The sequence below is a fragment of the Cyprinodon variegatus genome, unplaced genomic scaffold (genome assembly GCF_000732505.1).
Source record: "Cyprinodon variegatus isolate N-32 unplaced genomic scaffold, C_variegatus-1.0 Scaffold23, whole genome shotgun sequence".
In the NCBI taxonomy this organism is placed as follows: Eukaryota; Metazoa; Chordata; class Actinopteri; order Cyprinodontiformes; family Cyprinodontidae; genus Cyprinodon; species Cyprinodon variegatus.
The window spans coordinates 1,968,460-1,984,808 of NW_015150476.1; the positions used below are offsets into that span (position 1 = coordinate 1,968,460).

The 16,349-nt window shown below is 35.9% G+C and overlaps 2 protein-coding genes across 2 annotated transcripts in view; both read left to right on the top strand.

Annotated features, from left to right (window-relative positions):
* Positions 1–1,180: 1,180 nt before the first annotated feature.
* On the top strand, positions 1,181–8,709 carry surf4 (surfeit 4). The gene is made up of 6 exons (XM_015392804.1): positions 1,181–1,419; positions 3,421–3,607; positions 4,381–4,457; positions 4,545–4,588; positions 5,781–5,967; positions 7,403–8,709. The coding sequence occupies exons 1-6, from the start codon at positions 1,372–1,374 to the stop codon at positions 7,667–7,669; spliced, it is 810 nt and encodes a 269-aa protein (XP_015248290.1). The 5' UTR covers positions 1,181–1,371; the 3' UTR covers positions 7,670–8,709.
* Positions 8,710–10,380: 1,671 nt separating this feature from the next.
* Positions 10,381–16,349, top strand: part of ass1 (argininosuccinate synthase 1) — a 35,251-nt gene continuing 29,282 nt past the window's right edge. Inside the window, exons 1-8 of the mRNA XM_015391916.1 lie at positions 10,381–10,486; positions 11,230–11,354; positions 12,765–12,833; positions 13,089–13,277; positions 15,363–15,419; positions 15,519–15,593; positions 16,063–16,133; positions 16,225–16,255. Coding sequence (XP_015247402.1) covers positions 11,253–11,354; positions 12,765–12,833; positions 13,089–13,277; positions 15,363–15,419; positions 15,519–15,593; positions 16,063–16,133; positions 16,225–16,255 — 594 coding nt within the window. The 5' untranslated portion in view covers positions 10,381–10,486; positions 11,230–11,252. The remainder of the gene's footprint in view (positions 10,487–11,229; positions 11,355–12,764; positions 12,834–13,088; positions 13,278–15,362; positions 15,420–15,518; positions 15,594–16,062; positions 16,134–16,224; positions 16,256–16,349) is intronic.

Below are 16,349 nucleotides of genomic sequence, written 5' to 3' on the forward strand. Positions count from 1 at the left end.
GCCATAATCATTTTTTTTTTATATTTATAATGGAGAGGTTCAAAGTCAACCCAAAACCTTCAAGATGTGGCTGCTAAAAAAAACCCCTCCAAATTATCAACACTTTACCTTATAGATGATACGAGTTGCTAATATGCTCTGGTTTCTGACAAGCTCTGGCTGAACAATATGGCCGAACATCTTTGATCTTTAACTGAGAAAGGTGGATTGTTTTGTTTAGGACGAAGGTCTTCAATAGGGGGTCCACGGAGGTACTGCATGGCGGTTGTGAAAGTTTTGGTTAATTACTTTTTTTAAAGTATTTCCCCCTGCAATTTTTGTTCAACTAATTGAAATGTCTTTAAATATACATTAAGATGAGTGAACACACAGGAACTCTTTTAAGCTGGGCACCGTTTCATTCACAACACCTGTCCCATCAACCAGGAATCAGAATAAGAAATACTTTAATAATAATTACTTTTGTTACATTACTTCATCTGTAATAGAGTGACTACATGATCAGTTTGATATAACACAATTTCACACAAAATAAATAAATATATTTATATATATAATATATATAAATAAAATTAGGGGGTCTCTGCTCCATCTCACCATCAGTTTGGGGGTCTTTGGCCTGGAAAACTTTGAAGACCCCTGGTTTAGGATCATGTATTTGGTTCACACCCAAACTCTCTGCCACATCTTAAAGCAAATCAATGGGTTGTCTTTAAAGGTTTATTCATTACTTTATTCTTCCACTTTTCTATTAAAAGTTGCATAGAGCCACCTTCTTTCTTGCTTGGGGTGTCACTAACTTGTTTTCTGCTCAATCCTTCCATATATTATAATCCTTAATATTTCAATTTCTGCATGAAAACTTTTTTGTTGGCTTTTAATATTAAACGTTTTACAATAATTCGTTTTATGAGCTGTTCTCATTCATTTTAAATGTAATTAGCACTTAAAGGTATGATTTTCACCTTTTGAATCAAATTAATTACATGAAGCAATCAACTTTTTTAACATTCCAATCTAATAATGGGTGTATTTTAATTGCATTCAATCCTGTGTATTTTTCTGCATATGTTATTTTGATCCGTGGTTGAATATTTGTTTGTTTACATGAAACCAAGCTGGATGAAGCCCCTGGCCGCTTCAGTATACGTGGCAGACAGCGGTTGCAGTAGCATGCAGGGGGCTCTTCGTCAAAGCGCGGCGCATTGTGGGGCGGAGGCGGCCTTTCCCTGCGTCCGTCCGCGGCTATCGACAAATCTGCAACTAAATAACGGAGGGGAGGACACGCAGGCTGCCAAAAGGACTCCAGAACACCTTTCATTGTGTCATACGGTTGTTTTTAATAAAACACAACTGTAATATTGGAGGAAAATGGGGCAAGAAGATCTTATGAACAAAGCCGAAGACGTGGCAGACCAGGTAACTTCATTACTAGCAAGCTAGCTGCGGTTAGCATGTTAGCCGCTAACTAGTTTTCATGTGAGGAGTGAGGCTCCTGTGCGTTTCCTTTAACCTTTTCACGTCTTTAAACTTTCTTTCTTGAACATTTTCTTAACTTTAAACATGGCATTGGATTAAGTGAAGAGTCGTGCTTGTGTTATAATCAGAATAATGAAACTTTAGGAATAACGGCTGTCATGTGTATTTTTTTTTTATATAGCATTACGGAGACATCCGTCTAAAGTGACATATGTTGATTCATTTGACATTTAATCGACCTTTTACTGCATTTAGCTGCTTTAAAGTTACTTTTTTAGTGTTGTTGGGTTCTTCAAGAGTGTCACCGTTAGCCAACAGAGACCATGTCATTAGTAATAAAACCGCTTAGATTAGTGGTTTCACAACACCTTATTTTATTCCCAGTACAGGAAATGTTTCAATCATTTATACATGATATATACATATATATATATCTCTAACATCTGTTATGTAGCATCTGTTAGCCTCCACATAAACTGGCTCTGTGTCCTTAATAGAAGCTATAGTCGATTTAAATGCCTGGAGTTATAGTGTTTCTTAAAGAAAAAGGGTACAATCGGATTGTATTAATGTGCGTTGTCTTTTGTTTTTAACGTTACGCAGAAGGAAGTATTTAGATTTGACTTTAGTTTGTACTGTGGGTTCAAGCATGAAGATTTTAGAGACAAACGTCTTTGCAAATTTGCAGCAGATTCGCATCGCGTGCCAGTCAGTATTTCCTCCTTGGTTCAGTTGCTTCTGGTTGTGTTAATATGCCACTGTCACAAGTGTTATAGAATATAGGAGGAGAAAAACATTAAGGGACAGTGAGGTTTTATAGAAAAAGAAAGATTGCGTCATTGATTTTAAGCGTACATTCCTCTCAGACATAACATTCAGAGTTGTCTATTTCTAGGCTGTTGCAACAACCTTTGGCTTATTCGGATTGGCTCCAGCCTGGTCCATTCATGTCTCTGACAGCAGTGCCAGTGGATTTGGTGGATGATGATAGGCTGCTGAGATCTGACTGTGCTGATGTGGACTGATAGATGGGCGGATCAGGGGTGGGACTGCTTCTTATGAGCAGAAACTCAATATTTCTATTAATTTGACTACACCTTACACCTTAGGAGGGAAACACTGGGTGTTTGCATTGTGTTAGGGTTTTATTTGATAGCTTTGCTTCTGTCCTGGTTTATCTTTTGTGTTTCTTTCATCTCAAATGTCTGAGGTGATCATGTGCTCTGGTCAATTAAAATAAACTAGTTAGCTTTAATAATTTACTCTTTGTAATTCTATTTTGCTAACACAACAGGGGAAAGAAGGCCATTATATATTACTTATAATAAAAAGCTAAGAGGGTAAGTCAGCATGATCTGTTTTTGTAAGTGGATGTAGACCCGAATCGGGTAGAAAACCTGGTTTTTGTACAAGATATTCATATTTTTATGTTACAGTGCTAAGCTTATCCAGAGCAGCTTTTGCCAGTACTGTATTGTGATGCTGTGACCTACTATAGTGGTTTCGTCCTTGTTTTTATTGTCTCCACATTCATTATTGCCCCCTGGAGCAACATGGTTGCATTCTTCTTTAGCCTGCAAGCCTAACTCAGACTATTTTTAACTCGTTTTTTTTTTTTTTTTTTTTTGCCTCCTTTGAAAGTTAAAATAAAATACTAAAATAATAATTTGGATTTTGATGTTTAATTTATGAAAAATAACTACAAATACATGTCAAGTACGTAGATAACGTGTTGGAGGAGGAACCAATAGCCAAAATATCCTAAAACTTTTCCTTCATTCAGAATATTTATGTCCCTTAGTTATTGTTTTGCAGCATGGCCAGAACAGAATCAATGACAAACTGTAAATATTTCAGATTTCTACTAAACAGTCACGCTTTTTTGCTAAACTACTGTACATTCTCCCCCACGTTCATGCTTTCTGTATTTGTGCTCTTCAGTTTCTGCGGGTGACCAAACAGTACCTGCCTCATCTGGCACGTCTGTGTCTCATCAGTACCTTCCTCGAAGACGGGATCCGCATGTGGTTCCAGTGGAATGAGCAGAGAGACTACATCGAGGCCACGTGGAACTGTGGCTATTTCTTGGCCACCTGCTTTGTGCTGCTTAACCTCCTCGGACAGCTTGGTGAGTGACAGGAGACCGGGTACGATGGGATAAAATCATAAGCTGTTCTGTCAAGGATGTAATGTTAATACGAAAGCAAAAAGGCAAGTTGAATGATATTACAGAGATACAGAAGGTGAGGTCCAAATCAGATAGGAAGCTTAGGAGTTTCATATGTTGAAGCAATGCAGTTATGCTTTAAAGGTGGTGGATTCTGAGTTTGATAAATATAGAGATGATGCACTGTCAGATGTTTTGTTTGCAAACTGCACATTATAGTGAGAAAAATTCAAATACCTTTTGTTATATTCAGGATACCTGTCTACAGGATTTGATATTTTATTTGTTGCATTTTCAAAAGCAGAATTTCTCTGTTACACAATTAAATAAAAAGAGAAATCAAAGAAGACAATCAGGATAAGTACAAAAAACTGTTACAGAAGAGTATTAAAAGCATTGGATATATGTGTGTGTAGTCTAAGTTTGGACACACTTAAACCAGCTGAGGACAATGGACCTTTGCTACCTGATATTTTGTCTACCAAATGAATTGCTAAATTTGCTTAGTGGATTGGGTTGCATCAAAACCTCCCGTGTCTGTCTTCTCAATGAAACTGAATCCACGTTGAACTGTGCTGAAATTTGGCTAAAAACTGTTATTTACCAAAGTGGCTGTTAGAGAGATGGTGATTGAAGATGGCATCGCCGTTATTGACACTGTTATTCCTCTTAGTGCTAAAATAATACAATATCTCATCATGGGAGCAGCTCTAACATTTCTTTTGTTCTGACAGGTGGCTGTGTCCTTATTCTCAGTAGAAATTTTGTACAGTATGCCTGCTTTGGATTATTTGGCATCATAGCATTACAGGTGAGAACCCTTTTTTTTATTTTAGCTGTCTGAAAATCAAAAGCTCAAACCATGGTTTTGTCTCATTTTGTTTCTGCCTTTCACCAGACTGTTGCGTACAGCATTTTATGGGACCTGAAGTTTTTGATGAGGTAGGTGTCACTTCTGTTATTCTTGAATATCAAGTCACTTAGGCTACGTTCACAATGCAGCCTGAAGGGAACCAAATCCGATTTTTATTACATTTTTTTTTTTTACCCATATGCGACCTGTATATGTCAGTCTGAACAACACAGATCAAATTTCTTTTTTTTTTCTTTCTTTTTTTCCCAATGCGACCCAGGCCATCTGGTCCTAAATCTGACACTTATTTGATCTTTTCAAATGTGACCTGTGTCGGAGCGTCCAGGTCGTATTCATCCAACCTGTGCGCCATTATTGCTCAACAAAGGACACTATTCAGCATCCTGCTACGGTGGATGATTATGCAGAGTCTTTATTTTCAACCTTGAGAAGAACCTGTTCTTAATGCAATGGCTTAGGTTTGGAAGGAAATGAAAGATGCGCTCCAGCTTTACCATCTATGTTTACTTACTGAACACAGAGCACACAAGCTTGAGACGTCATAGTGCCCTCTACTGCGCATGCGCTACACTTAAGTTGTGTAAATGCAGTTCAAACAGGAGATCACATACAAGTTGCATACATTTTGAAATGAACCGTGCTAAAAAATCGAATTTCATTAAAAAAAAACTCTAAATTGAGCATTAAAGCCTGTAGTGTGAACGTAGCCTTAGTCTCAGATTTCAAATCAAGTCCAAATAAGAATCTGCTTCCCAGTTTTGATCAAACTCAAATGAGTAACAGCTGCTTACGATAGGGGAAAAAATAGTTTAGGTTTTATGAATTAAGCATTTAACAAAGTCTGCTATACACTTCTTATTTCTGCAGCATGTTGTGACATGCAACCATGGCCTCATCAAGACTGTTTTGTTTATTTAGATGGTGGGAATGGTGCTGAATCATCCAGTGTGTAAAGACACCTTAACACCTTGTCTGAGTCGTTTAGATTCTATGTCCTATAATTCATGTGCCGTCAGGATTAAGCTGGATTGTAAAGTATCAGATGAGTCATATAATCATCAAGATGGTGGGAAGAAAAATGGTGGTTGAGAACCATAGTTATGTTTAATGAGACGAAATGATTTCAATGCAGTAAAGACTTTTTCAGACTGATGAGATGAAGCTCCAAAGGTCACTTTGTCAGCATGATCAAGTTGGAAGGCATTAATATTTTTTTCCGGTTTGTCGCTCCAAAATAAAACTCCTCTTGCCTCTTTATAGAAACCTGGCCCTAGGAGGAGGTCTGCTCCTGCTGCTGGCAGAGTCGCGTTCGGAGGGAAAGAGCATGTTTGCTGGCGTCCCTTCGATGGGAGAGAGTTCGCCCAAGCAGTACATGCAGCTTGGTGGCCGAGTGCTGCTAGTGCTCATGTTTATGACTCTGCTTCACTTTGATTCCAGCTTCTTCTCTGTAAGTTTGACATCACTCCACATATTTACACCAACAAGCCTATTTCTGTGATGGCTTCAGTTCCACTATGAAGCAGAGAAACTGCAAGATAATTGGGTTTTTTCTTTCTAATCAAACACAGATAAACGCTGTTACAACGTATTTTACTTGACTTAATTGAAATGTTTTGTATTTGAAGATGTTTAAGGGCTTAAATTTTGCGTAAATCTGTCACTGATCCAAAGAGGGCTTTAAGAAAAAGTTTTGTTTATAGTTTAAAAATAAGTTGACATTTATACAGATTAATTAACCTGAAATATCAAGTCAAGCTCAGGTGTTACAACTTGGGCAGCATTCTACGTCTGCAAATCTGTCATCTGTAAAACCTAAACTTCCTCTTTGGTCGAAGTCCGGCTGCACTGGCTCTGACAATAATAATGTTAAACATGAAACAGGACTGGATGAGGTAGGTTTAGTAATAATGTTTTAGTGTAGTTTTAGTCGTTTGCTTTAACATTAGAGAATGATTAAATTAAGTTAAAGAGGTAAATAACAGTGCAAACTAGATATTTTAGGTCTATAGCCATGTTCACACAGCAGTGCAAATGTGACCTAAATCTGATCTTTTGGTTCATGTGTTTCGCATGTGTGAATTTTTTTATGGCAGTCTGAAAGTTCCAGTTCACATCTTTGAACTAAAAAAACTGAATCAGACTTCAGTTATTAACATCGATCCATTTTTAGAACATGACCTAATTTTAAAAACAGCAGCATTAAAGGCTACGGTTAAAACTTATGAGAAGTTATTTAAAAAAAAAAATTCTTACCCTCTTTCTTGTTATTGGGTCATAATGTTGGCTCCTATTGCTCAGCAGTTTAATAATACAAACACACCGGAATGTACTATTACTGTTTCTTTTTGTTTTGATTTGTTTGTTTTTGTTAAACATTAACAGTGATATCCAATAACGCTTCTGTAAACAGTGTGATGCTGTGGGATGGTGATGTTTACATGTTCCTTCTGTCACTTTGAGATCATGAACTGTTCGTACAAAAGTCAGAAGGCGGTCGGATTTAGATTGCAGTGTAATCAACACGCAAGATAACTCGGATTCCTGGCAAAAAATATGACTTAAGCATCAAAACTGGTTTATGAACGTAGCCTAAGGTTTATAGGATGTGGAATAGAGCTGATTTAAATGTCCTTTGATCAAATAACCCATAAAATTGCCCTGAATCACAGTGCTAAATTAGACACCAGCTTTAATACATGCTTGATTTGTGTAATCTTAGAGCTTATAAAACCCAACTTGGTTGGAGGATTTGTTGTCAGATTTACAGAATGCTGTTAAAACAATAAAGATATAATAAAGCTAAAACTGTGACCATTCAGCCAGTCACCTTCTGAGCCAATTGACCATTCCTCATGTTCAATGCCTTTTTTTTTATTCTGCAGATCCTACAGAACATGGTGGGGACTGCTTTAATCATCCTGGTCGCCATTGGCTTCAAAACCAAACTGGCAGCACTGACCCTTGTTGTGTGGCTCTTTGCCATCAACGTCTACTTCAATGCTTTCTGGACCATCCCTGCCTACAAGCCCATGCACGACTTCCTCAAGTATGACTTCTTCCAGACCACCTCTGTCATCGGTGGACTGCTGCTCGTGGTAGCACTGGGCCCTGGTGGAGTATCCATGGACGAAAAGAAGAAGGAGTGGTAGGCAGAGCTAGAGAACCATGCAGCACATCTGACGCCCCTCACCACCATGGGACACAGAGACCCTCCCTCTGGCTGTTCTGCCCACAGGATACACAGCTTGTTGTGGGGGAAACACCCCAACAATCAGTGGACACGTTTTTCTCTTTTTTCTTTTGTTTTTGTTTTATTTTGGTCCCAACTGCTAATATTTTTTAGTTATTAAATTGCTTTTTTTTTTCTTTTTCAAAACCTCAGCCTTCAATGTCTTTAAAATAAAAATGCCCCTTTATTTTAAAGTGCAGAAAGTTAAATAAAAAAAAAATGGTTAAATGTCTGTTCTATGTTTACAGGAATAAAAACAATTCATTGTGTTTTGCAGGTGTTATGTCATAAATGATCTTAAAGAGACGTTGATATTTTCTGAATCCAGCGGGCAGATTTGATGAGGTCCTGCGATTCAGCTGCCCCATCAATGCCAATTTCTGTTTGTTTTGATATTTAACTATTGCAGTTTGGAGTGTGAGAGATGTACCACTAAGGCCTGGATCTCTGTCTCATCTCCATCCTATATTTTCCAGCACTAGAGTCTTTTTCATTTGTACACGTTCAGTCTTGTCTGACTGCCAGCTGTTGTCTGTGTGGAGACGGTCAAGTGTTTGTTATATGCTAAGTGGGGGCGTTCTAGACATCATTTGATGAAAAACCTCAGCAGTTATCAACTCCAGGACTTTGGGGGCCCTTTGTACCATACATTTTTGACAACAGCCTAACTAGTGAACCTTGTGTGATTTCTAAGGTCAATGAAAAGTGGGGACAGGGGGGCTAGACGCTTCTGAAATATATTTGAAGATGTAGAGAAGCAAAGAAGACTGAGCACAGTCACAAGCCACGCAGACTCTGCCTTTGCTCAGTGTTTCTTAGCCTGTGTGAGAAATTTTTAAAAAGTATTCAGTGTATTGATTTTTCAGAAGTTTATATTGTATTTTTCACCATGTTTTTTTTTTTCTTTGACTTTGAAAGTTCATGGCGAAAAAATAAATATTCAGAAATACGGAGTCCCAATCGAAGTTATTAAAGTCTTTTTGTTCAGAAGCCAAAGAGTTCAATAATTTGCGCTTTTTCTTTTTACCTGGATTTTCTCTTAAGGGAGTCGCCACAGCAAATCATCTGTCTTATTCTAACCCAGTCACAAGGATTTATTGGTCAGAAGCTCTGCTTTTTGAAAATGAAAGATGAGATGCAAATACTGACCTCTGCTGGACTAAGTTGGTTGATTGTGAACTTCATAACAGGCTATATTGTTGATACATTTCACATTTGTAGAATCATCGTATGAATTACAATTCTGCAAAGCTTTTGTTGAAAATAATCAACTAGTAAAGTTCTTTTGCCACAAGTTTGAGTAAAAAGATCCATATGATCTTTATTCATTGCACAATGTATGTGATGAGTCCTGCTTCTATCTCACTTTTGTAATTAGCTTAATTTTTCTCTGCAGAACAAAGCTGATTGCAAATACATTTTATCACCAATATTTAATTATGTTACCTAATGATCACCAGACTATTGATAGCTTAAAGAATTACTCATAAGAGAATGTTTTTATACTGTTGGAAATCAGAAATCTAATTTTCTTTTTTATCAATACACATAATGATTCAACCCTTCGAAGCCTAACCATATTTGAACCAGATTAAGATACCTCCTATTGAAGAATGTAAAGGTACCTCTAGGGTTTAAAGCGATATATTTAGTGGTTAAAGTGAAATAGATAACCATAAAGTCAAATGGCTACTTTTTAACATATGTAGACCTAATCTGGTGAAATGAACCAGCGTTCACTGCGATATTCACACTTTTAATACAACACAAGGGTGAAGCAAGATCTGATCATGTAAAGATTTAGAAGTTAAAGTAGCTGTAGGCTTTTACCTTGTACTTTGATAAAGCAGAATAACAAAACTACTTCATTGGCTGGCTAAAGGCACTCCCATGCAATAAAGAAATTGCCAACCAATTTTATATTGTGTATTTAGAAGATTTTTTGATAACAGGAAAACAAAAAGGAAATAGCGAAAGAATAATAGACAAGATATAAACAACTTGTAGGCATTGTGAACACTGCAACTGTTATTTTTGGCAATTATTGAGAATACAATTGCAATCTGCTTCCCAGCTTCCTGTTTTTGCTGTTCTAAAGCACCTGTTATATTTCCTATTTTGCCATCCATGTATGCTGGCTAATTTATATATATATAAATAATAATAACAAACATGTTTTTAACTACAGTCATGTTTTTTGGACAGTGGCAGAATGTCCAAGTACCTGGAGTGAACCCCTACATGCATATGTAGAACATAATCTTGCTGCACATGATACAGATCTATTAAAATGTATCAGTTGTAGAAAAGTGTTAAATGGATGTTAAATCAATGTCATGACATAGCAGCCAATAAATAAAGTGCTTTTAAACGACCTCAGCTAGTGCAGTAAAATAAAATTACAAAATTGTAAAGATAGAATAACAAAAACAGACGATATTAAAATATCTATTAAAAATCAAGAATATATTATATTTTTTTCATAGATATTTATTTGAGGACACGGTTTAAAAATGAAAATTCCTGCAAATAATGATTTTTTCCTTTTTTTTTTTAAATTCCTGTAAAGAATGATTTGCACACGAACGCAACTCGCTCTGACGTCACGGGTACAATTTGGGCTACGGATCGGGTAGTAGACCAAACTACATCCACTGAAAAGAACCCGCTGCTGCTCTTGCCATCGGTCTCTTCGCTCTTAATTAAACCACTTATTTATTATTCACTCCTTTCTGCTGTAAGTACACTTTTATCAACTGCTTTTATGTATTTTAATGAAAAATGCTGCCTCATTGGTTGTATTCTAGTCCATTATGGAAAGCATTTATAGACAACATGCGTCAGAAATGTGCCGCAAAATATATGGCCTTAAAAAAAAAAATAGAATAACGCATATTGTTGGATAGAAGTTGAACATTTTATCGGAAGTTCTTTTTTTAAATCTAGTCTCCCCTGTTAAAAAAAAAAAAAAAAAAAAAAAAAAAAAATATAAATTGATTAATCTGTATTTTTTTTTTTTTTTTTTTTATAATTTGATTTGTTTATTATCATCTAATCCCAGGAGATTGGTCACGAGAACAGCCAAAGGCGAAGCGCTGTCTTGTTTCTCGTTGGGAGCATTTATTACAGGAAATGTAATGTTGTTTTTTCCTGACAATTAAATGAAACCACCTGTTGAGATTTCATCAGCATATCTCTAAAGCAGCTCAACAAAATGTTGTTTTTTTTTTACAGTAATAGGCTGTGGAAGGTAGGCATGGGTGCCAATGGCCTCTAAATCGAAAGTGGAATTATACAACTTGATTAAGTGTCATTTACAAACCAATTACTTCTTGGTGTCTAAAAATATAAAAACAATTCTAAATTTTCTTTAACATTATTACTTTTACACTATTTTTCTTTTCATGTCACTGAAAAAGTTCGTTATCTTACGTTGTATATTAACAAAAGTAACTTATTTCTTTTACTAATGTTTTCCAGCTCTGATCCTGTCATCCCTCATCATGTCTAAAGGCACAGTGGTTCTAGCCTACAGCGGGGGACTGGACACCTCCTGCATCCTGGTGTGGCTCAAGGAGCAGGGCTATGACGTCATTGCATACTTGGTGAGATTTAACAGCAGGTGTGGGCACAACAACTGATCCCTTCTGTCATCCAGCTGCTTTCACATGTCAAGTATCCCTGAAGTTTAACGGTCTGCTGCTTATGCACTTTGTCACTGCGTATAGAAGTGGACTGTTGGCACATCTCTAAAAAAAAACAAAAAAACAACAGGGCTGAATATCTATAGTGACAGGATTTGGTTCTATTATGCTAAATCTGGTTGGCTTTACTGTTTGCCCCCAGGGTGACTAAAAACTGCAGTGCAGGCAGATTTTCTCGCTGAACTTCACTCATTTGTTTTATGGTTTCCTAAATGGGTGCGGGAGGTGGTCAGCATGCCACGAGGTGCAGAAGGGGCAAATCTTTTGGGCTCTTAATAAAGTTGACATGTATTTAACTAACTTTTTTTTAAGCTGCCGAATGGCGAAAAAAACAAAAAAAGATTTATTCATTTATTACATTTATTTATCACTTTAAGACAATAATCTAAAAGGTGACCAAAGCACTGAACAGGAACATTGTAGAAAATAACCATACAAAAAAAGATAAAATAAAATTTTTCATTTTGCTGTTTTTAAAATCCTGTTTTTTTTATCTATTTTTTTTATGGTTTAAGCTTGAATAATAATAAAAAGTCCATAGAGGGATGGTTCCAGAGTCAGGATGACTAATGCTTAAGTTAAATAATAGAAGACTCATATTATCTGCTGATGGGAATAAATGAATTTAATTATGTGCACATAATTTTCACAAAAGTTTTTATTTAACGTAACCCCTTTTTTTTAAGCCATTTTTTGTAATGTATTTTTTTATCTTATTCTTCAAAGTAAATAGAAATGACTTAGAGTGGCAGGTTTAATTTAGGAAAAATGGCTCACTGCCAAGGGCATCATATAATTGGGGGCGACACAATCGCTAAGAGGAAAAAAAAATTAAGATCTCCATTAAGATATTCTATAGTTTTTTTTTTTCTTTTTGCTCTATGTGCTGCTTCTGTCTTATGTCAATCTGCTGGAATTTAAGTTTCACTGAATGAGTCTTTAAAACAGATAAATAAAGTGTTTATTCTTCATCAAGTCTAAATCTCTAGTAGGTCCCTTCCAGTTCTGTCATCAACAGACAGGTGTTTATGTAACATTTTCTTGCAGTTATCCCCTTTCTGTTAAATTCATCCATGCATATGTTTGTTAAAATAAACATGATGTCTAAATTTACCCTGCTGTTCTCCCTGCTTAATTGGCCGTCTTTACAAAATGGCTGAAATGAGAGATGCCCCCTCTGTAAAACATATAACGCAGATCTCTTTGGATAAAGGGATCCGTATGTAAAGACATGTTGCATATTTGGGATTGTATTTAAAATGTATTTTACTTCAATAATATATTGCTTTAAATTTGATTGCCTTATTCCAGGCCAATATTGGACAAGATGAGGATTTTGAAGCTGCCCGGAAAAAATCAGAAAGCCTTGGAGCAAAGAAGGTAAGAGACATTTTTCAGTAATTATGAGAAACCTATTAAGGTTTTCAATAATTTCACGGTTTTATTTCTCATTCATAATCAGTCTTATTTTGTTTTTATGTAACTTTTTTTTTCTTTTTTTACCACAGTAGCTCTACAACCTGCATATAAATCTGTTTATATATATATATATATATATATAATATATATATATAATATATATATTATATATATATAGACAAAAGTATTAGAGCTATGTTTTGTATCTTTGACCAGGTTTTCATTGAGGATCTGCGTAAAGAGTTTGTGGAGGATTTTATCTGGCCGTCTGTTCAGGCCAACGCCGTCTATGAGGATCGATACCTTCTGGGTACGGCCATAGCGAGGCCGTGCATTGCCCGTCGTCAGGTTGAGATTGCACGCAAAGAGGGGGCTCAGTTTGTGTCCCATGGGGCCACTGGAAAGGTAAAATTTCTCTTCTCAAAACAAACTAGAGAAATAGGTCACTGCTCTGTTTGGGACGCATAATTTCAAGGTTAAATATTAACCATTTATTAACATTTAGAAAGTTACTGTTATCTCTGGTTAAGTCACCCATTCAGTTGAAAGCAGATGTTTCTTCTAAGTTAACTTCTTTTTTCTGCATCTTAATGAAATCAATATTTTTTGAGAACATCTGGATAAATCATATGATCGCAATGATCCCTGATTTCTTTTTTCATGAAGTTAATTCCAGTCTTTCTCTTATTAGAAATAAGGAGGCATTTTTGAAACTGCCAATACTCTGCTGGTGCAGACATGTTTTTGTTTGCTGACATTAGTTGTAAATGGCAGTTGGAAGTCATAGTGAGTCACAGATATGCATACAAGGAAAATTCAGCAAAAAAATTACTCATACTCATTTCTGCCGAGGAAAACTAGAGTTGACATAGGTCTCTAGACATATTTGTAAAGATGATGCTGCTGACGTTTTGGAAATGACAATTGTTGATCATTTGAAAAAGAAAATGTATTTATAGTTTATTTGGGAGCCGTCAAACAATATACTACAGGGTTATTTCTTCTAATATTTTAGTATAATTGCTCATTTCAGATGTTTTGAAAAGAATTCCTTTCAGGTCATCTATTGTGTGAGTCCTTTTTAAGCCAGTAGATGGCGCCAAAATTCTGCTTCATAATATGCAGTTTTGAACTTAGAACCCTGCAGCATTCCACAACTGGTATTGACTTGTGAGTACTTGTTTTGTCTAATCTTAAATGATCAAGCTCTTTGTTTTTTTTGTTCATTTTTTTTTTTATATCCAAACAAGTTAAGCCAGTTCATAAAACATTCAGGTAAAGATTAACCGGGCTCTTCACAGCAAACAGAAAACATCACCCATTTTTTTCAATGAGTTCTAGAGCCAAATTGCAGATTAACAGAAAGTATTTTTTTTTTTTTTAACTGTCCTATAAATTTTAGAAAAAAATACAACCTTTAATTTAAGCACCATAATTAATCCCTCTATCATCTAATAATCTCCAGTGATTATTGGGCGAGAGGTGTGGTACACCGAAAATAAGTCACCCGTCCATCACAGTCAAACTTAAAGACACTGAGTAAACAGCCATGTCTGAGGTTTAAACATGATGTCACTCAGAGACCCATTTGTCTTTGACAAACATGCCATTCAGGTAAAACAGATGTGCGTTAATCTTCCAAAGTTAGGAAATGACCACAACAAATCTTTATTTGCATGTCCCTATCTCCATTTGAACACGAGTCAAGAGATTTGGTGGTTTTTTTTTAATTCAAACTATTACGGAACATGATGGACAAAGGATCAGCTTCATATTGACCCTATTTAATGTGAGAACGGTGTTGAAATGGAACACATCTCTGATGTTAACACTTAAAAATGTAGCAAAGACATGCTTCTTGGGGTCACACAGTCTCCATGCATACAATTTCAGCCTACATCCCATACATGTCAACAAGGTATTTTGCAGCAATGCATCAAAAAATGTGTTTTTTTTGGCCTAGGATCACAAATGTAAATATGTAAAGCTTTTTAGCACGTGTTGTTAATGGAGGAATGTGGTCAGACCATTTCTTTATTCTTGATATCATATTTAAGTAGGTTTTATTCAAAAGTTTTCAGTGTAAGGTAAGCCTTCTGTATTAAAAGATTAATTACTTTTTTATTCTTAGCAACTGTGCCAAGAGGTAAGGGTAAATGTAGATGGCATTGTACTTGTAGTTTTACATTTTGATATCACAGCATTTTACTGGATATCAAATTGTTATATTAGTGTGATTTTTGGGGAACGTCAAGTTATTTTCACTTGTCAAGTTGATGTTTATCAACATTTGTCTAGATGCAAACTATTGGGTTTTTAAAACTGAGCACAAATACAACTGAAATAAAACACATTCTTTGTTTCTGTTTCAATTTTATTTTATTGACCAAATGGGAACCAGATAATAAATAATATTTAATGAAAATAAAACTGTGGAAAATTATCCCAAAGTGCTGACTTGCAGATATAAACCAGCTTTTTACCTTTTAGGGAAATGACCAGATACGCTTTGAGCTCTCGTGCTACGCTCTATACCCAGAGGTCAAGGTTGGTTTGCTGCTTTTTCATTCTTACATGGAATAAATTGGCCTCTGAAATAATGTCCCTGCAGCTTTAGCTGTGTGTTTGTGTGTTTGCATTGATCAGATCATTGCACCATGGAGGATCCCTGAGTTTTACAATCGCTTCAAGGGGAGAACAGATCTGATGGAATATGCACAGGTAGACTGATGATACGCTATGAAAATGATCACAATAATAACAATCAGTCTGTTAATTTAGGATATGTGATGTTTTTTTTTTTTTTTTCGTTTTTTATTCTAAATACTAAAATTCACTGTTTCCATAAGGTTAAGGTTTATTTTCTACCTTATTACCAGCAGCTAATGTACCTTTAAAGTCATAATGGCCTTCTCCACTAGAGGGCAGTCAAGATGTTTTTATAAAATTTCTTTTTCACGCTGTTCCTGGGCCTTTGGGGAAATAATACTGCTTTGAAATTATGCATTTTTTTTTTTTTAGTTTTCTTTTGTTTTACAATACCAGAACATCTGTGTTTGTTTGTTTTTTTGTCTTACTCAGCTATGGAGCACCAAATAGACCTTTTTACAGATGTTTAATCTTGTGACCTCAAGAGGCTTTCTGATCTGTAACATATCAGGATAATTTTTTCCACCTTATCTTATCTCAGAAACATGGCATCCCAGTGCCAGTCACTCCTCGTGCCCCCTGGAGCATGGATGCCAATCTCATGCATATCAGGTGAGGATGACTAATGTGATGCACCCTGTTTGTGTGTGTGAGTTTTTTAGACTTAAAAAAAGTAATAAATTATTAATGAATTTCTTTACAGCTATGAATCAGGCATGTTGGAGAATCCAAAGGTGAGTTCTTGCTGGTTTTCATCAGATATACTTTTAATATCCCATATCTTATCAATGGGTTGCTATGGTTACAGTGATGTTGAAGCTATTGTGA